Source organism: Aulonocara sp. 'chitande type north' Nkhata Bay, linkage group LG10 (genome assembly GCF_057382095.1).
Source record: "Aulonocara sp. 'chitande type north' Nkhata Bay isolate Kocher_YH1m ecotype deep benthic linkage group LG10, A_spYH_male_GT1.1, whole genome shotgun sequence".
NCBI lineage: Eukaryota > Metazoa > Chordata > Actinopteri > Cichliformes > Cichlidae > Aulonocara > Aulonocara sp. 'chitande type north' Nkhata Bay.
This window is the reverse complement of record NC_141353.1, coordinates 31,323,564-31,344,678: the sequence shown is the minus strand read 5'-3', so window position 1 is coordinate 31,344,678 and position 21,115 is coordinate 31,323,564. Positions and strand designations below refer to the sequence as shown.

Here is a 21,115-nt window from a genome sequence, read left to right as displayed (position 1 = left end):
TGTCCCAAATGACTTTCCCTTGCCAGCGCATTGCGCTAATGGCTGCTCTTCCATCCATTTGTTTGAGCTAATTTAAATGAGCCACCATGCCTTGTTTGAGATAACACATCTTTTAACGAATCCTGCAGGCAGCTCATTAGCCTTAATACAATTAGGAAAGATTGAAAATGTCATTAATTCAGATCAAATCACATTCCCATTGTCTGTGAGAGATGTTCCAGATGCAGGCAGCGATGTGCTTTTTTGGCATCTTCTCTGTTGTCAGTCTATGATCATTTTTATACAAACAGTAACTGTAACTGAAGTGTTGTGCTCATTTAGTTCTGCAGCCATGCTATTAATTATTCTCAGGTGATGTCCCGTGTAATAACCACCCGAGTTTCACTCGTCGCACGCTTCACTTTGTGAAAAGATGCTGAAAATATAAGAAATGTAAAATCCCGTCAGTTTTAGGTTAACAGGCTCACTAAACTGCTGACATTACTGAGAATAAGGTAGTCGTTATTAACTATTATTAAGTCTTTTTTTAAATACAAATAGTAGTCATACACACTTTCATATGGTCTATATCAGCGGTCCCCAACCTTTTTTTGCACCACGGACCAGTTTAATGTCAGACAATATTTTCACGGACCGGCCTTTGAGGTGTCGCAGATAAATACAACAAAATAAAATGATACGACCAAGAGAAAAGCTGTGGTATTTTGTAAATATAATAATAAACAGAAAGTCACTGTGTAATTGTGTAACTTCGTTAGCAGTGTCCTCCTGAAGTGCGTCAACAACATTGAGAGTAACATCCTCCTCTCTGCTCCTTAATGCTCTCTGGTCGCTATGGTAACGCGTAAATATTTCTTTCAAAGTAAGACACACAACTACAACACGGGAAAAGACCCTGAAAACCATACATTTCACACCCGAGCCTCAACTCTCGCGGCCCGGTACCAAACAACTCACGGACCGCCCCGGGGGTTGGGGACCGCTGGTCTATATGGTCATCAAGGCAGCTCTGTGTTTTTCTTCAAAGTGGACAGCCAATCAGAAAAAAGTTGGCTTAAAAAAGGTTATTTACAGAATTAGAGGCAGTAGATGAGCCTTCTCTCATCTCATCAAGTGTCTTCCTCGTGTTGAAAATGAAAATCGTAACACTGTGGTGAAGACCAAACTGTCTTCACTGCTAATGGGTTGGACTGAAGACGCGCGTCGTCTCGTTAGTGCTCCTTTTTTATTGTAGCATCAACTTCAGAATTTAAACCTGCCTCACACTTTATTAAATAATGTCTATAAATTCCCTTCAGCCTCAGTTTAACATGAACACCCTTAGATAGATTCATAGTTAAAAGAGCAGGCAACCATTCTGCCAGCCGTCAGACTTGATAATATTCACATAGACAAAAAGTGATCTGGGCTTCACTAAAACCACAAATTCTCTCACTAAAAATACTATAAAAAAGCTAAAAGTGCTATAATTAATAAATAGAGCTAAATTTAAAAAATGAATAAATAAATGATACGTATGTGCACAATTTGCTTTAGCTTATTCAGATTATTAATATCAGCTGGGACAAAGTTGTCTCTGTCCTGTGAGACCACTAACGTCCACCCAGAGTAAAGAAGCTCCGAATCCCCACATAAGGAGTGGGAGTCATTATTGAAATGGAGCCGGTCGTCCACCTGTCTGGTATACAGATACTTAAGGTTAAGCTGCGATTTACCGATCAGCTTCCCTGACCAGTTTCAGTTTGGATCAGTTTGTTCCGATCCTTCAAAGATGGGTTACCGTACTATGACGCAAAGGAATAGATCTGACTCAAGAAAAGATCTAAAAAATAAATGGATAGTGTCTCAATGGTCTTATCAGTGTAACAGGAGTACAGTTTCCATAAACAGAACAAATGTTGATGAGCCTTTTTTCTCTGCTTCACAGTTTGTACCAAAATTCAGTCTTGAATCAATAAAAGCCCCAAAATACAAAAGACTGCATATAGTCCACAGTTTGACCCTTATTGTTTGTGGCGTCAGGTGTGCTGGAATTTCTCCTCAAATCCACAATCACTTCTTCTGTTATGTTGAGCTGAAGGTAAGACTGTGCTCAACACCAGGTCCATGGGCGGTTTCCTTGCCAACGATGTCACACAAATACAAATACCATGATATGATGAAAAATACTCATAAATGTCTTTCTGGTGTCTAAGCTGTAATATTTTGCCCTATTAAGACCTTAGAACAACAGTGTAGTTTCTTAAGTTTGTAAGTAAATAAGACCTAAGATTATGATCACGCAGGAGAAGAACGCTTCACTGGCAGGCAGAGAGTGGCAGTATGTGCCAGAAGGAAGGGGAAGCAATCCAGGAGTATATCACAGTTAATCCACAGTTAATTTTAGTCAGAGGAATTCGGGGCTCACAAAAGGAACGACTCAGTTATGTTTGATTATGTTTGACTGATTGTTTAAAGAGCAGCTAATGTGCTAAAGCAGCCGTTAACAATGTTCCACTTCTGCAGTTTTTTGCAACTTGAGTTTTGTCCTGAGAGCTGAGGTGGTCTTTAAACAGACTCGCTCACAGCCTGTGTTTCTTTCTCTCTTCCAGAATGTTTGATGAGAGGATCTTTACCGGTAAGAATGTGATTGATTCTGTTTGTTTCTTTCCCCTTTCTTAGAAGAATAGAAGTTGGGGTCATGTCTCTAAAAATACTTAAAACAACAAGAACCTAAACATCGAATGTGCTTGTACTTTACTAGTGTATTTACCTGCTGTATCTTACTTTAAATGTAGTGTAACCCTCATAAGAATAGGATCTACTCACTGCCTTAGGCCCCTGTTATACTGGCCTTGCAGTGTGCACCGTCACATCTGCTGTCGCTGTAACCTGGTGCCACTGTGTGGAAGACATGAGTGTCACTTTTTACCACCGTTTTAATAATTTATCTGTACAGAAGCTCAGAGATTCACAGATTATACAGCGGGAGATGCTACAACAGCTTGAAAAGATGACGCTTTGTGGAAAAATCTCTGAAATTTCTTTGCCCCTGGGTTTGACTTGCGCTCCTCCTACACCAGCGCTGATGCCGAAGTTTTGTCTGAGTGGCGACGCCTCATCATTCAGGAGAATACTGCAGTGGGTAGCTGTGCTGTAAAGGCCGGCAGAAATGGATGTGTGCATGATGATGTAATCGGTGGTGCATGAAGCGGCCAGTGAGGCGGGTGTAATGACCCCATCAGTTGTAGCCATAGATAGCTTCTGTGCTTAAAACCCACAATATTTTTAATGGCCAGCAGGGGGGGCAGTACCTGTCATTGCACAGAGCAAATGGCCCTCAAGTGACGATCCTGATGAGATTTTGGGTCGTACTGAATAAAACATTAAGTCCAAATTAGTAAATGTTGGCCTGTGTATCAGAAAGAGGGAGAATCCTGTATATGCTCACTAGCTATCACAAGCCAATGACCATCACATCCCATTTCAAAATGTCAAGATGGTGAAAAAAGCTGATCTCGAGTCCTCATAACAAGATGTTGCCGAATATCAAAATCCATTTTTAATACTGTCTGACGAATGCATTAAAACAGCAACCCCACTGTGTGAGCTCATAGGTATTATTTGGATTGGTCCACGACTGGGCTACTGTGATACCACATTATCACTTAGCAGTACATGCAGGTTGTGACAGTCTGCAACTGCTTAAAAACCTAGAAAATGAAAAAACACCCAATTATTTAACATATTTAATTTTTTAAATATCACGGTTCCCTTTAGTACGCAGTTAGCTTGACTCTCATGCTTGCAGCTGGTGACTTTTAAGCACCGATGACTAAAAGTGAGAGAAAATTTGGTTTGTTGCCTGAAAGCAGCCTGAATTTTCATTAAACATGAATATTCTCCATCTTCTTAAAGGAGAACTTTTGGCATAAAGTAATTGTTTTTGGTAGCTTTCCATATGTGCTTTGTGAGTGACCTTAGCTGTAAAATATTTGTCAAGACCCTTAAACTTTATCACAGTAACCAAAGAGCGCTCCGCCATGAGTTTATTTATATATTTACACCACACAGATGTTCTTCGCTAATGGCGTGCGGTGTTTGTTTATCTTCTGCGTCTTGTTTGTTCAAGCTGCTGGCAAGATTGCAAGGGAGGAGGGCAAGCACGACCTGGGCTCTACGCCCGAAGACAGCTTCCCTGACAATCTGAGCATCCCGCCCACCACAGCCGAGCTGGTCAGCAATCCTCACAGCAGCAGGTCAGAACGTGGCCCACACACACACTCACACAAACATGGCATTACCCTGCAGACGTTGTTTATAGTGCTGGAATTTGAGCTTAATGGCATGCAGCCAAATTGTGCCTCTGCATTCAGTGGTATTACTCATAATAATTAAACCGCTGTTTACGGATTTTAGTTACATTTACATTACCATGATGGGACTTTGTTTCCTAAACGGGCCTTGTTACATGATTAATGTTCGGTTCACTTTGCTTTATTTTTATTTCTTTCTCTGCGTCCTGTCTGTCGAGTACATTAGCAGAACTGGACATTTCTACTTCAACTTGCCGCCTCTGACTCGACTTCCTAGAACGACAGGAGGCCAAGCTGGAGGTTGCAGACTTGGAGATGCTAAGATTTTTGTTGGGAGTCACCAGGATGGACAATAAGTACAGCAAAGGGACGGCTCAGGCTGAGCGGTTGGAGACAAAGGCTAGGACAGTTTGGACGTTGAGGATGAGGAGGGATAGTGGATATATTGGTCAAAGGATGCTGAGTATGGAGGTGCCAGGGCAGAGGAAAAGAGGACCACAGAGAAAATTCATGCCTGCAGTGAAAGAGGACGTGCAGAGGGTTGTTGGTTGACGCTGGGGGTGGAGGGTAGGATGGAAGCAGATGATCTGCAGCCGATCTGATATGGTGTCGGTGCTGTTCTTACATCATCAGAATAATGTATTCAGCCAAGAAGTTAGCTAATTCTTTTAAAAACTATCCCTCACAAGCCAACCCAGGTTACCTAAATTCAGCTAACAGCAAGGCTAACTTGATAATATATTTGTAATATTGTATATATTAACTAAGAAAAGAGTTAAGAAAAGATTATTATGATGATGATGATGAAGGAACACTATATTTACCTTCTAATTGATATACTGGACAATCGAGCCGTTATTAAAAATAATGGTTATCCATTAGCCATTTTTACACATGAAATAATGAAGAAGTTTGAAAGAAGAAGTAAAAAAGAAAGAACCACGTAATATTTATTGTTCCATGAAGCAATCAATAATTAAAGCAAGTGATGATTTATGATTTTATTCTCTCCCGCTGGTATAAACATGCTACGTGTTCCTTGTACTAATATGGTGCCTGTTCTCACACTCGCTTTATACCTGGTGCAAAGAAACAATTTGAGGCAAGCATCTAGGCCAAGGACACTTTGATGTGTGCTTTTGAGCAGCTGGGATTGAACCAGTGACCCCGGATGACAAGCTCTGACTCCTGAGTCTAAATCCCTTCATGCTAGAAGTGAGAAATGCTTCCCCGGTGTCTCCCTCTGTTCGTGCAGCTCAGCGGTTCTGTCTGTCGGTGCCACCGCACAATAGGCGATAAACACTATAGTGGGCGGATGGCACTGCATGAATCAATGTTAACGTGTATGGAATCTCTGCCATTGGGGTTGTGACTGTGGTGCTAACAAGTGTGGAAACCCTGCATAGCCAGTGTTTAAAGATCCCCGGTGTTGGGCTCAGAAGTCATTTAATTTCCCTTTAAAGGAGACAGATGATTTAAAATACGCCACAAAAAAGGATTTTTAATGATTGTGTTTTGCAGATATTTGCAAATCACCCTTTTTCTATTTGATTTTACCTCACAGATCAACCAGTGCTTGTGTGAGTCCCTTGGCTGAGTGCGAAGCAGGTACGTGCTAATAAATGAAGTTCAGCATAATAAAAACGCTCTGTGATATTCGGCTGTGTGAAGTTACAAATGATTTGAGCCCCGAGTATTGAACAAAGGTTTCCCCCGTCCCCCGGAGTCGCTTTCATATCGCGTTTTGCAGTCTGATCCCTTCCAACACGTTCTATCGTCTGCTTAAATCTGTTTTTACACGACCATAAAACACAGTGCTGACGGGAACTCGTGCAGAATGAACTGTTCAATCCCCGCAGGTCCTTCAGGAGATTGCATTCCTTTGAGGAGGATTAAAACAGAGCCTCCAGACGGGGAAATCATTCAAGTTACGGTGCCAGGTAAGCGAGCGCACGCTTGGCTGCCATTAAGTTTGAGATTCGTTTCTTTTTTTCCACTCGTAGAAAAATACAATTGGAGCAGACGCGGGTTTTCTTGCATTGTCATTGAGATAGAAGTCACAGAGACACAGAAACCTGGAGACTGTTTTCATCGTTGGTGCTGTCCCTGTGTGTGATTCCCCTTCTTTCACTCCTTTGTTCGCCTGACAGTTTTGCATTTGCCAGTTTTGATTAGTCGGTTCCTGTGGGTGAGCGCTTTCTGTCAGTAGCCAAATCTGATACCCAAATTTGTTGGGATAAATTCAAAATGCAGCCAAAGTGAGGAATCACAATTAGAAAAGGGGGATTCCCCGATTAGCCGGAGCCAACCTTGGATCATAAAAATGAAGAGAAAGCCTTGGCTGCTATTGCATTTACTCATCTTATTCGATTTTAAAGTTTTAAAAAAAGAAAGAAAACAATTTTTGCTTGAGTCTCTCAGTGAAAGGCTCATTCATTGAGAGTCAAAGCTCTGCTGTTTTGAGCAAAATCAGACATTTAAAATAAAAACTTAAAAAGAATAAAGCTTCATTCATGTTTGTAGTTCCAGATTCATTATATATTCTTCATTTTTCTTTTTTCTTTAATTCCTCACAGTGTAGTGAGTTACACTTTTGCTTAGTAAGTGAAAGATCCCCAGTAATCCTCCTTTCTATCTCACCATGCGCACCAATGCCTCCCAATAATTGTTGTGTGGACAAATGAGACACATTTTAAGACGTAGTTTCAGTATTGTGAAAAACGTTTTAAAAAAATAAAAATAAAGGATCAATCTATTAAATCCAGCTTGTTTGCAATGTTTTAAAGGGGAACTTTGTTGGGTGTGTGAAGAGTTTGAAAGCACTAGCTGAGGTTCATGCTTCCATGGAAGCCTTCAAACATATTTTGGTTTTGCAAGATTAAAGACTTTGAGGGTGGAGGATAAGTGATTGGTTCTGTCAGTTCAACTTCCCCTGCCCAGTTAAAAAGCATGAAGTTCCTGCCCTAAATTCTCAACTGTTTAAATGAATGCACTGAAAAACAAGGCTGGGTGATTTCAAGCTAACATCAGTAACAGGAAGCGCTGAGATAACAGCAGAAATGCAGCAGCAGTGCAAGAAGTGTTGCAGCTCCACTGTGTCCTGCTGCTCTCTTGTCTCCGTTGCACCACAAACTGAAAACCTGGTGTGAATACTGTTTGTTTCTCCAGATGCCGGCACGAGTGGGGAGGAGCCCAGCGAGTCTGTGGCCGAGCCCGTCGCCGCCGCACCGTGTCCAGCCACAGCCTCGCCCTCTGCTCCATCTGCCTCGTCTGCCCCGCCCCCCGCTCCTTCGGCTCCCCACCACTCAATGGAAAACCACGCAGGTAACCTCTTCCCCGTCAGCCCACACCTCCATTGTCGCCTCCCTCCTCACACTGTGGCTCCTGGAATGCCAGCTCCTACCAAGGCCTCCACATACTGTTTTGTAGGGAGCTAATTAAGCCACAGCACGTATGAAACCACTTTTCTCACGTTCTTTATCTTCCACTCTTCCACTTCCTTATGACCAAACCTCCCCAATCACTACTAGCCACTCCCACAACCTTAAATATACCTTCTCTCCCCAACTCTGACCTACTGTAGCTTGTTTCTTCCTCCAGCCTCACAACGACGATCTGTGAAATGCACCCTGCATCGACTGCAGCTTGTCAACATACTCTTTAGCTTTAAAATCTGGGCATGCGCATAACTGTCAGTGTGTTTTACATGCACCAACTGCTCGAGCGTGGTCGGACTCCAACCGAAGTGTGTGTTTTTTGTTTTGCCTTTTTAAATATTTGTTTTTTAAATGTTTGTTTGTTGTGAAAGAGTAGACATCAGACCATCCTAAGGCCGCGTATGGCACATAACTCAGGACGCCTTACAGCACTGACTCCTAATGCTACAGCTAGTTCATTTTCATAGACCTTTTTCTAGACTAAAGGTTCTCTTTTAATCATCTTGGTAGGCTGTGCTTGATTTCAATTTGTGTCACTGCAGCCAGAGCTGACGCTGGGTGGCGTAACAAGTAGCTGCTTTGTACCAAATATCCTCAAAAACAGACTGGGGCTTCTGTTTCACCTTAATTCAGAAGGTAGGCGGTTTTTGAAGTGCTCCCACTTCACCTACGAAGCACCGGCTGCACGGAAACATCGCCTCATAGGTGTGTGCTGTCTTACAACACTTCAGCCGGTTGTTAATTGTGTGCCCTTTGCCCTTAAGAGTCCAAACTGAAACGTTTCAGTGATTAGCAGGATGCATGGTGCATATTTGCAGATTTTGAGTAATTTTATCCACTAGTCCAGTTTTAGAGAGACCAAACTTTTCCTCAAAGGTCCTGTTGAGACTCCTAAATCCTCCTCCCCGTATAGAACTCGTTCTCTCCCTTAAACCTTAGGTTAATAGAGTAAGGTCACCAAGAACATCTGAGTAGACGCCACTCTCTTTATCAACTGCACCCGCCTCATTTACCAGGTGCTTCTATAATGTGCCGGGGTCATTCAGATTGCAGACAAATGCATGCAGATGTATGTCTGAGGTTTCTGACTGCCCCGCTGTGATGGAGGTGAAGGACATTTAATTGTGCAGCTGGCAGCATTTAAAGATTAGACTGAGAAATAAAAAAAACCGGCAGCATTTCTTTGCTTTCAACAGTTTTCTCTGTTTCTGGGCAATCCACTTCACTTTCACCAGTTTTCATTCAAGCTTTTCATTCAATCTCGTTAAAAGTGCAAGATTTCAAAATAAGATTTCCAATCTCCTGTGATCAAATTCCATTCACACATTCTGTAGTAGGATGGAAGCAGAAATCTCTGCCTCTACATTTTCTTGAATGGACACTTTAAAGTTTAGGACTCTATTCTTTCTCTGGAAAATTCCTGCACTATCAATTACATTGTCCAAATGTCAAGTGCAACTTTCTTATATATAAATTAACATATAAATGAGGCCCTTTTTTGAACATCTGAAGGAGGTGCTGCTACAATGCTACAGAGAGTCTGCTCAGAGTGATCTTGGCATTAAGCATTTTGTTTTCTTTTATTGATTTCATTGTGCTTTGTTTAAGTTTTCTTTTCTTTCACAAATGACCTCTAAAGGAAAGACAATGAAGGTAAGTGCACTCAGTCACATTTAATATTATTTGCACCTCCGTCATTTGTCAAAGTATTTGAATGATGGCAATTTGCATTAATTTTCAAGGTAAAATAGGTCTGATCAAGACAATAATCCCTTTTGCATGAATGACATATTCGTATTGCACATATGAGAATACCCAGTTCACTTTCCTGTAGATACAAATCACATCCTTTTTTAAAAAGTCCTGTTTGCCCTTAAGTATAGTGAAAGGTTTGACTTGATGATCTTCACAAAACTGCAGTTCCACTCTCAAGTATTCCTGTGTCATAATAATTGTCCATTGGCTTCTTCAGCACAGATGACATACAGTATCTTTCTTTTGACAGTGTTTTTTAAATTTTACATTATTGTTCCCACTTTTACCTCAACAGGCTGGATTTTGATGCATTTTGAATTTTTTATGTTGTGTTGGGCAAAGGGAGCTCTGTTGTGAGTCTGTTGTGGTTGCATCATATTCCTTTTACAGCTTACACAGATCCTCCGTCATGTTATGATGGATTAGCTACACAAGCTAGATGTAGCTTTCAAATAGTATTGCTTTAAGTTGTCTTAGAACACGCTCAAAGTGGGGTGGCTGTAGCTCAGGTGGCAGAGCAGGTCAGCCACTAATCAGAAGGTCGGTAGTTCGATCCCAGGCTGCCTCCTGGCTGCATGCCAAATATCCTTGGGCAAGATACTAACCCCATGTTTGCCTACTGGTGGTGGTCAGAGGGCCCGGTGGCGCCAGTGTCCGGCAGCCTCGCCTCTGTCAGTGCGCCCCAGGGCAGCTGTGGCTACAATGTAGCTTGCCATCGCCTGTGTGTGAATGGGTGAATGACTGAATGTAGTGTGAAGCGCTTTGGGGTCCTTAGGGACTAGAAAAGCGCTATACAAATACAGGCCATTTACCAAAGTAATGAGAGAAACATGGCTGTTACCAAGTGATGAAAACTGTAGTGTTCAGTTTTTGCAATGTATTACAACAGGACCAAAAAGTATGGCTTAAAACGGTTCAACGTTCCAGTAGTAATAATCACATGGATATTCAGCAGATTTAGCAGAAAGACTCATAAGCCCACATTAAACAGACATCCTGGTGGCTACTCTGCAGCCATCTTTATGATGCCACGTTGTTTGGAATACTCAATCGTACATGGGTGGAGAGAAATTCATTTCAATTCAGTTTTATTTATATAGCACCAAATCACGACAAGTTGCCTCAATGCACTTTTATATTGTAAGGTAGACATCCTCCAATAATACAGAGAAAACCCCAAATGTCTGACAACCCTCTATGACCAAGCACTTTGGCGACAGTGGGAAGGAAAAACTCCCTTTTAACAGGACGAAACCTCCCGCAGAACCAGGCTCAGGGAGGGGCGGGGCCATCTGCTGCGACAAGTTCGGGAGAGAGAAGGAAGACAGGATAAAAGACATGCTGTGGAAGAGAGACAGAGGTTAATAACCAGTATGATTCAATGCAGAGAGGTCTGTTAATACATAGTGAGTGAGAAGGGTGACAAGAACTGAATGTGTGTCTTGGGACTTTAAGTAGACACCCATGGCAACAAATCCACACAAAAGTGCCTACAGTTATCCAGGATCCTTTTTCTGTGAGGCAACAGTGCTGACCTCTGCGCTCCACCGTAATTGACTTGCTGAATGCTGGAAACATTCATCACCTTGGGCTGCGTTGCCGGCAATAACTCAGCCTCGTTCCCAGCTGGTGTTGGACTCGCCCAGGGCTGCCCTTTGTCTCCGTTTCTAGGTGGAGCAAAGTGGCAGAAGGCTTCCACTTTGGTGGCCTCAGGATCTTTTTTCTGCTCTTTGCAGATGATGTGGTTGTGTTGCCTTGTTCAGGTTGTGGCCTCCAGTTCACACTGAAAGAGTATATCTTTCCATCTGATAAGCTGGAGGTGGAGCACGGAGCTGTGGGCTTCTCTGTTTAGGCTGTCTCCCCCCTCGACCCAACCCCGGATGAACGGAAACAAATGGATAGATGGGAAAAAAACATTTTATAAACCACTTTCTTCCTCCTGTTGTTGATCACAGATTTAAAAGTCCTGCCCTGCAGACTCCACACATAACACATCACGAAAAAAAAAATCACATTTCCACCTCTGCTTCTGGGCTAATGGCAAAACAACACCCCCACCGCCCATTCTCGTGTTTGTATGTTTAACACTGAGCGGCGATGTTGAATAACGGCCTTGGACAGGCGGTATGATATGTGTTCTTGGCGGCAGTTTGCCTGGAATCATTAATTAAAGAACATTCAGCGTTGCCCTACTGTAACAGTAATATTCCACTGACAGAAAATGGACAATAACATTGAATTATCACAGTCTCATATGTTGCACCTGTTGTTTTGTCCATCCCCTGTGTGTACTGAGGGTAGACATGAGGTGTCAGATAAAGAGTTTAGCCTTCACAGATGTAATCATTGCTGCACAATGATGTTAGGCATGCCTCAAGTCAGAATAGGACCAGCGCTAGTCTCTGATGCAGTAAAGCAACAATGTGACGACTCAAGAGATTGATTGACACAAATAAAACCGTGCATCTTTGGATAAACTGTCATAGAAATGTTTTACAGTAGCCGTGCGCCACTGTTCTCATGCTTTTCTCACATCTTGCAGCTGAAGCTCTGTCACCCACTGCTGCCCCGCAGAGCATAAGAAGATCTTCTGAAGGTAGGGTGGACTGACTCATTCAGGATGTTTTTCTGCACAGTGCATTTGGCCCACACTCTCACTGTGTGATTGTCTGTAACCTTGCCAAAGAGGCAGATTAGAATTAAATAAAACTCTAACCCAGCGTCCTCACCTTTGGAAATATTTCTGTTTTGCTGTTTAGTCTCATTTTTGCACCTTCACCACTCTGCCTCCCTACATCCATCTGCGGTTAATGTATCACACTCTACATTGACCCGGTAATGACACAGTCAGTTTGTCATTACCGGGTCAGCGCAGGGCAGGTAGAATTTATCAAATTGAAGTTGGCAAGTGGAGATGTAGTAATGTTCACAGGTGGGAAGCTGCCTAACCCCGTCGACCCCAAGTAATAATTCTTTTTCGGCGCTCTCGGCGCAAAGCTGTTCGTTTTTCATTTGCTTGACTCTTTCAGCAGGGAGCCTGGTGGAGGACATCGGTGAAATGATTCTTCAGCTGCGGAGACAAGTGGAGAGCATCTTCAGCATTAAGTATGGTAAGCTACCTGTAGCGGGGGAGCTTTTATCCTCATCCGCAGTGGGGGCAGGAAGTTATGCCAGGGCTATAAATTTTGCAGGAAGACTTTGATCTCTCCTTAACCAGTGTACAGCAATTTAAAATCTAAGCTTTTAAAATCTATCTGAATATTAATATTGGAACATTTAAGGTTTTCAATAATTCAGCACATGAGAATGAATCTGTTAAGTGTGGGGCAAAGGATGGGGCATGAAAAGGAAGAATCTCAAAGTTATTAACGAGTTCTTCTTATTCCCTTTAAATACAAAGAAAAGTTTCAGTTCTTAGTTTAAAAAGGGTTTTAGTTCAGCCGGCTGAGGGACTGATGAGCACATGACAGATGAGGCGAGACATGTGCCTGTCCATCCACACATTACAATAACCTGTGAGCTGGATGAGCTTTCTACGTCACGTTAGGTTAATGTGTCTGGAAAAGCAACGTGAGCATGAGACTGAAAACGAGCTAAAAATCGGGTTGTTTTTGTTATTTTTTGATTTTAGTTTTTAAAGCTATCGTTTTATAATAGATTTCCTTGAGTTTAGAAATATGGATGGTGCTATCGCAACATTTGTCTCATGGTGGGTGTAGCCATGTGACCGTGTAGCTTTTTAGTTTGCCGGTGTGACAAACGAGGGTCGGATCTGACCGAGTGACAGGGGGACGGTGCAGACGGTGCAGATGCCCCCCGAAGCTTATCCTGCTTTGCCCGTGTTGACTTTAAATTATGGGGGCCATCGTTTACAAAATAAATGTCACTGCCTTGGCTTTTTGTGTTGTCTCTTTTGGACTTTGATCAAAAGCTTTCAAATAAAACTTGCTTTCTATTTTGTTTTTTTAATTTTTAACCCCTATTGTAGCAATCATGTTGTATTCAGTAAGGCCTGGAACTACAGAACAAAACCATAAACTTTCATCTTTCCATCTGTCATATGTTTGTGTTACTCTAAGAACAAAGTAACAGGAGTATTTCACTCACTCAAAAATGCACAAACATTTGGACTTTGTTAGTGTAATTAATCTGCACAGCTTGCTATAATATTTGTGAGATAACCGCATTAAACTCTACAAATGCAAGAAGTCCAGTTCAGCGACTCCTCACAGCTATAGCCGCCTGTATCACCCACTTGAGCCTCAGTAAGGGTACTTGTGTAAAAGGTGACCCTCTCTCTGTAGCTGTTAGAAGGCGTAAACTAACCACAGAGATCAAAACTGTCGAGCCAGGCTGAGATGGCCATTTGAGATGCAACTCGACACTTTCATGTTAGCTCCTTTATTGCTGCTTGGTTAAAAGCAGCAATAAAGGATTGCTGTGATCATGGCTCAAGAGTTGGGAGTTCGCCTTGTAATCGGAGGGTTGCCGGTTCGAGCCCCCCCGTTGTGTCCTTGGGCAAGACACTTCACTCGTTGCCTACTGGTGGTGGTCAGAGGGCCCGGTGGCGCCAGTGTTCGGCAGCCTCGCCTCTGTCAGTGCGCCCCAGGGTGGCTGTGGCTACAATGTAGCTGCCATCACCAGTGTGTGTGAATGGGTGTGTGAATGGGTGAATGACTGAATGTGTAAAGCTCTTTGGGGTCCTTAGGGACTAGTAAAGTGCTATACAAATACAGGCCATTTACCATTTTAAAACTGTCACACAAATTTGGCGAACTTTCCCTGTTTGGTGTTTTTGCAATTTTCCCCAGATTTCAGAAGACGGAAAGAAATGAGATGAATTGGAATAAGACGACTTGAATGAAATAGATCAATAAGCTTTGTGCTTGTTTTTCCTGTTTTTCCTTCTTCAGCTGAAGCCCTGGGCCTTCCTGAACCAACCAAGGTGCCGTACTCCAAATTCCAGATGTACCCTGAGGATCTGTATGTAACCGGGCTGCCAGAGGGAATCTCTATCCGAAGACCCAACTGTTTCGGAGCAGCCAAACTACGCAAGATCCTGGCTGCCAGCAGTCAGATCCAGTTTGTTATCAAAAGGTGAGAAATAATTATATATAGAAAGTCATCTGGAGAGTGTAGCGGTGCGTTGAAGTGTGTGTTATTTCAGTTTTCGCTCTCTGATTTGTAAATATCGTCACAATCTTTTGCTCATCTCTAGACCCGAGCTCTTAGCTGAGCAGGTAAAACAAGAGATGCCTTCCATCCCGATCTGTGATTCAGGTTTGTCTCTTTTTATACTTACTTTCTCATCAGCAGCATCTTCAACCCAAACTAATCACACACATATGCAGTGTTAAATTTTGATATGTTTGTTTTGTCCTCTGCAATACACGGTTGAAGTTTTAAGGTCAAATCCAGTTCACAGGCTATTTTTAAAACGGCTCCTTTGAAGAACAACAGAAAGTCCTTGCAGGGATTTTTCTGCAGCTGCCTCCTCTTTATTTGTGACAAAGCTCCTAACGTTTGCTTTATTCAGTAAGTCTTAAGACGACAAAAGTTTAACCTTTAAATGTTTTTCTCCAAAGAGCTGGATGCCAAGGATGCAGCACCAGTAACGGAGGACACTGCGGCTGTATCCAAGAGACCTGGATTCTCAGGTACGGTCGAGCTGCATCAGTCTTCTTAGATTTGCCGTTAACTGTTTAAACACGAATTGCCTCTGCTCGCTGACGTTGAAAGCCAGATGACATATTTTAAAGCGTCTTCGTCCTCTCGTCAACAGAGTGCTTGGAGTCCAAGCTGTCCAGAATCGACCTGGCCAACACGCTGCGAGAGCAGGTCCAAGATCTCTTCAACAGGAAGTATGGGGAGGCATTGGGCATCAAGTACCCCGTCCAAGTGCCTTACAAAAGGATCAAGAACAACCCGGACTCGGTCATCATCGAGGGCCTTCCCCCCGGCATCCCCTTCAGGAAGCCCTGCACCTTCGGCTCCCAGAACCTGGAGAGGATCCTGGCTGTCGCTGACAAAATCAGCTTCACCATCACCAGGTGAGAAATGCTGATCACTCTAAGAGCTGTTTAATATTCTGACTGGTAATGATGCACTTTCCCAGTATATTCATCTGTGGTGCTAAACCAAAATAACAAGCTACAAAATGCACAAATTCAAATGTTTTCATCAAATAAGATCCATATCTGTCTATCGGTCTTCCTTCCTGCAGTTAATGGCTTGGATATTTATTACTGTCTTTAAATATATGTCGGCTAATTCTGTTCATTGTGCTTGTTTCATTGTGTTGCATGCAGACCATTTCAAGGACTTATTCCAAAACCAGGTATGAGCACGCTGCGCTTTGCTTTCATGACATCTGATTTATTACGCAGCATCTATCACAGAGAGCAAAACAACATTTAATGTTACTAAACATATTTTTCGTTGACTTCATCAGCACCTCGACGAGTCACTTTACTAAAGAAGGCCTACGCTTCAATAAATGGTGAGGAGAAAATGCTTTGATAGCGTCCATTATAAATGCTGCGGCTTTTATTTTGAATGCTGTCTGTGACCGATTCTCTCCTCCTGACAGATGATGACGACATTAACCGCATGGGGGAGAAAGTAGTCCTTCGAGAGCAAGTCAAGGAACTCTTCAACAAGAAATACGGTAAATAGATCCGCAGCGTGGAGCTGTTGTTATCTGTACAAGACGGATAACCTTTTTACCATGAACCAGTTTCATCTGCATGATGAGTCCAAGTCGTGGGCGTGTTCAGTTTAATTCTCACAACACAGGAGAAAAACAACACGTCCCTTATTGCTCAGGGTGAGCCTCATAAGTGAGACGTGTGGCTGGAAATTTAAATCCAGAATGTTCGTCCTACTTGTTGAATTAGGGGCAAGTCTTATAAATGCATGCTCCAAATTTCACTCATGAAACGTGGCTGTTAAGTTTTGTGGAGCAATTTCAATACAGGCTTCACACAATTTGGTATAGAAGCCTGAAGAGGAAAAAAAACAAACAAAACAAAACAAAAACGGTGCTAATGTCACAGCAGTGCCTTAAAAATACAACATTTCCACATGCATAGGGTCCACGGGTGGAAAGTCTGCACGGTAAACAATAAAAAACCTCTTATCAAAGTGGTGTCTATAGAGAGATTTAGTGCAAACTGATTTATTTTAGTTTGTGTGGCAAAGAAAAACTTCACATGTTGAATTGTTGTGCACCTAACAAATTTCAGCATTCTTACTTCTTATTTATTGAGGACCACAGGTGTAACAGCTCTGCGATAGGCCCCGCGGCTGATACGCTCTTTCATTTTGGGCCCTTACCACCACGCAGTGCTTCAGCAAGCACGTTACCTCACGTTCTCGCTCACACGAACACACAAACAAATTTAAGTTATAAAATATTGTCATGTAGCAATAATCAGTAACATCTGTAGGATCATTCCAGCTTTGAATCAGCACCACGGACAGCAACCGCAGTCAGCGATCTTGGGAGCAGACAAACTTCTTCTTCAGCCAGGCTAACACACGCTTTGGTTGCTAACTTATTACTGTGATGATTGCAGTGTATGAAGTTCCACCTTTGTTCAGGTTATAATAAAAGATCTCAAAGGGTAATAATGCTGCACCTGCACCTCTGCTTAAGAACTTTTAGCTGCTGTTATCAAAATGAATGAAGAACGCTGCATTTCTATGCACGTTTCATACCTACAGTATGCCAGTTACAGGCATGAGTTTCTTTATTCATGGGAAAACATGTGCCTGCATGCTTCTTATTTTTCACAGGAAAAGAAAAGGTGTCACACTGATCGTGCCGTTGTTGTTTGTTCTGTTTAGGTGAGGCTCTGGGCTTAGATCGCTCCGTCGTGGTCCCGTACAAGCTAATCCGCGGCAGTCCAGAGTCTATAGAAGTTAGTGGCCTTCCAGACGAAATCCCTTTCCGAAACCCAAACACCTACGACATCGTGTGCCTGGAGAAAATCCTTCAAGCCGCAGATAAAATAACATTCAACATCAAGAGCCAGCTACAGTGAGTGCAGCGACACCGGAATGTTCAGCAGCGCTAGCCGTCGCTGCACCGTACATTTCAGCGGGAATTTAGGGTTTTGCTTCTCGGTAGTTAAGCTCATTATGGTTTATTTATGCTTTGGATTTAAATCCAGCCTCTAAGATGTCAAAGAATAAATCTTCCACAGCAAATGTAAATAAAATGAAATAGAAAACAACGTTTTGACATCCAAGCAGTTAAGCTATGATGAAAGAATGAAGGCAAAGCTTTAAATCGTGCACAATTCAGGGATTTTTTTTCTCTAGGTATCAAGTAAGTGCAGTCTGAATAGAGGGCTAATTAGAATTCAGGAATGTTTTTTATAGTTACAAAAAAAAGATTGTATCTTTAAAGAAACAAAAATGCAGCTACATCACCTAAAATGACCCGGCCTTTTCTCTCTCCTGTTCAGACCTTTTGCAGAAATCTGTAGCCAAGCTTGTAACACAGGTAAGTGTTACACAAACAACCTTCTGTTGATGGAAGTGAGGCTTTCTGTGCTGCGTGTGCCTCCAGAGTAAAAGCCTTTGCTTTGTGCCTTCAGTAGGAACAGACGCCTCCACTAATCGACGGAAACGCAAGAGAGTCCAGGAGAGCAACCAAGTGCCTGCCTCCTCCGACCTGGGAATATCAAGCAATCAGATTCCAGTGATGGTACATTAAATAAAATATATATTTTCTTCACCATATGAAATCATAAGCTAGTTGATGAATACTAGGACATCTTTATTCTTCTGTTCTTACTCACACAGGTCCTTAAAGACTCTTAAAAACCTTAAATACACTTTGATTTCAGAGCTACAGCATGCTGGCCTGCTGTTAGGGCAAAAATGCACTTTAATAAGGAAGCCCCCCTTTACCTCGACTTAACTGTAGCTTGGATCAGTCAGAGAAACTCAAGCATTTAAGACGCCTAACAGAATGCGTATCAGCTTAAGTGCAGTGTATGTGGAGCATTTAGCTGCTGTCAGACGGCAGCCTCTGACATGTAACTGCAGCCATCACCAGTCCCGACAGGTGGCACAGCCTCTCTTCCTGTGACAGGTAGGTTTATAGTAGCGGTTTTAGCAAAGTGGAAGGTAAGCAGCGCAGCTATTCAGGACTGACTGAGAAAATGAGCGGTTATATATCAGCCGTGTCACTGACTCTGACGACACGATGTGTTAACGCGCACAAGGAGGAAAGGAACACAGCTAGCACTGCTAACGTTAGCCACGCTGTATCCAGGGATGTCAGGATGTAAAGTTTCAAACTCAATACTGATAACGAGGGAAACGGGGAAAACTTCGATGATCCATCATAACAGAACAAGATCCTGGCAGCAGGAAATAGGACAGGAGTTCCTTGTTGAACTTCCACGTAGGCTTCATGTATAACTGCGAGAGCTACAGCTCTGCTTGTTTTCTGTGCTTCTGGTGACTTGGTAGCATATTTACCATATTTATCCCTTTAATGTCTGGTAGATGTTTTAGAAACAACACATTATTAGACACAAATAGTTAAACTGATGCTCCCTGTTAATGTCCCAGCTCACACGTTAACTAGCCAGAACCACAATGGTACAATGATAACTGAACAAACGGAGAATGTAGCAGCCAGGTAACAGTTAAATGATATGGTGACTGTTTAATGGTTCAGCGTCGTTGTACCAGGAACTTTTACTGACCTCTCAAATCCCTCAAAGACCAGGATGTCGGCGTTTACGATGCTTTGCAAAGGTTGTTTCAGCTTCGTTGCCACCACTTGGTTGTCTTGTTTGCATGCAGGCTTATTGCATCCTCGGCCTTTCCCTGGCATTTTGCTTCATATGCAAAGTCTATCATGCTACGCCAGCTCACTGACTGTTGGTGTGTTCAGCTGCTAGTGAGGGGTGGAGCTGTGAACTGGAGAAGGCAAAGATGGCACTGTTGGTGTTTTTTGATTGATTGATTGATTGATTGATTTTTTGGGGGGGGGTGTAACCTTTTTGTACCCATTAATTTCATTTTTGTTACATCCCACATTTCTCTATAATTTATTCCTCGTAGTTTGTTTATTTTAAACAAATAAAATCATTTAAGGGGATGATGATGTAGAGGTCTCAAAACTCGTGGGTCAAATATGATACACTTCGCCTTATTGGGTTAAAGCACATCTAATATCAGATCAGTAAAAAGCTGATGGTCCTCTCCCCATAAGTTCATGTTTTCTCAATCTTCTTAATGCGATAACTTCAAAACAAGATGACGTAGGATTGTGAAATTGATACCACAGGTGCGTCTACTAGGAGGCTGAGGAGTAAATTAGTGACTAGTAAATTAGTGACTAGGCACGTCCTTCATCTGTGGTGATACCTCCATACAAATGGGCAGGCTAAGCAAACCAGAGAGCTGGCATAAATTGGATAATTTAGAAAAAAGCCAAAAGATATTGGCGTGAAAAGGCAGGAAACCCCGGTCGCTGATGGAGTCGGAGTCGATAAAACACCTTAAACTGCAGTAGATGACTGTGTGTTCAACTGTAAGTACTGAAATGTAATATTAAAACAGGTTTAGAGGCAAGGTCAGCAACATTTTGCAGTAATGAAATCATTTTCTCCACCATTATGCTTCTTCCCTGCAGCAGTGGCCCATGTACATGGTGGACTACAGTGGAGTGAACGTGCAGGTTCCCGGGAAAGTCAATTACTGAAGGAGGAACCAGGGCGGCAGCAAAGGGATTCAAGGAGGAGTTTGTCAACACTCGCCACTCTTCCACAGTGCAACACTAACACTTTACCAGTGCTACAACTTAACGATCTCTCCAGACTGAATACAGAGAGCTGCAGGTTTGACTCTGAGAATGATGCTCGAGTGTTGAGGAACAACAGAATGTATTTGGGTCGAAACGTTGCAGGGCAGATGTCGGCTCGACGGGACTGCTATCAGCTGGTCGCGACAGTAATCTTGTTGTTTTTTTTACAAACTGCAAATATTACCGACGTCGTGTTATTTGCCCTTGCATTTTATAAAATGAGTCATGCTGTTGTTTTCCAGCATTTGGTTGCAATGTATTACTGACAGAAAATGTCTTTCATAATGATATGGTTCCATATTATTCAGATATTTGTACTTTTTATTTATTATATTTATTATTAAAATATAACATTATGTGCAGGGATGTAAAATATATTATTCTGTTACACAGCTCTTCGAGGAACTATCACAACACTAACAGATGCTACTAGCACTCAGTAACTACAGGTAACCGCTGAAAACATGATTAAAATGAAGTGTCTTAATTGGGTGTTGGGGTGACGGCAAGATTTTAGAAATTAAAGGAGACAAAACGGACTCAGAGTCTGCCCCACGGAGCAGGGAAAACCTCTGCTCGCATTGAAAACGAGACACTCGGTAAACAGCCTTTTTTATGTTAGCACTACATTAACGATTTGTAAAATATTGTCATTTTAAGTCAGCCTGAATGTATCATGTAAAGAAAAGAATGGTATGTTATTCTGCGGTGACTGTCTCTGGACTAACAATATTTAATATGCTGTACCTTAACGCCAATTAGGCCTTTGAAATAAAATGTGTTGCCTTGCACTTTCA

At 42.4% G+C, this 21,115-nt stretch overlaps 1 protein-coding gene and 1 long non-coding RNA gene across 6 annotated transcripts in view; one reads left to right on the top strand and one right to left on the bottom strand.

Moving 5' to 3' along the window:
- Positions 1–19,398, bottom strand: part of LOC147321185 (uncharacterized) — a 27,208-nt gene extending 7,810 nt beyond the window's left edge. The window contains exon 1 of the long non-coding RNA XR_015131324.1: positions 19,213–19,398. This is a non-coding gene — a long non-coding RNA (uncharacterized LOC147321185). The remainder of the gene's footprint in view (positions 1–19,212) is intronic.
- The window catches only part of gtf2ird1 (GTF2I repeat domain containing 1), a 48,672-nt gene extending 27,557 nt beyond the window's left edge, over positions 1–21,115 (top strand). For 2 of the 5 annotated variants that reach the window (XM_086309499.1, XM_086309500.1), the window contains exons 10-27: positions 2,592–2,617; positions 4,112–4,238; positions 5,860–5,903; positions 6,155–6,235; positions 7,464–7,619; positions 12,030–12,083; positions 12,517–12,597; positions 14,401–14,584; positions 14,706–14,767; positions 15,073–15,144; positions 15,270–15,537; positions 15,796–15,824; positions 15,939–15,986; positions 16,077–16,154; positions 17,336–17,528; positions 17,959–17,996; positions 18,091–18,200; positions 20,148–21,115. In XM_086309499.1, the coding sequence (XP_086165625.1) occupies positions 2,592–2,617; positions 4,112–4,238; positions 5,860–5,903; positions 6,155–6,235; positions 7,464–7,619; positions 12,030–12,083; positions 12,517–12,597; positions 14,401–14,584; positions 14,706–14,767; positions 15,073–15,144; positions 15,270–15,537; positions 15,796–15,824; positions 15,939–15,986; positions 16,077–16,154; positions 17,336–17,528; positions 17,959–17,996; positions 18,091–18,200; positions 20,148–20,216 (1,720 nt within the window). In that variant the 3' untranslated portion in view covers positions 20,217–21,115. Of the gene's footprint in view, positions 1–2,591; positions 2,618–4,111; positions 4,239–5,859; positions 5,904–6,154; positions 6,236–7,463; positions 7,620–12,029; positions 12,084–12,516; positions 12,598–14,400; positions 14,585–14,705; positions 14,768–15,072; positions 15,145–15,269; positions 15,538–15,795; positions 15,825–15,938; positions 15,987–16,076; positions 16,155–17,335; positions 17,529–17,958; positions 17,997–18,090; positions 18,201–18,298 lie in introns of all 5 variants that reach the window. The other 3 variants (XM_086309502.1, XM_086309501.1, XM_086309503.1) reach the window with 3 other exon arrangements.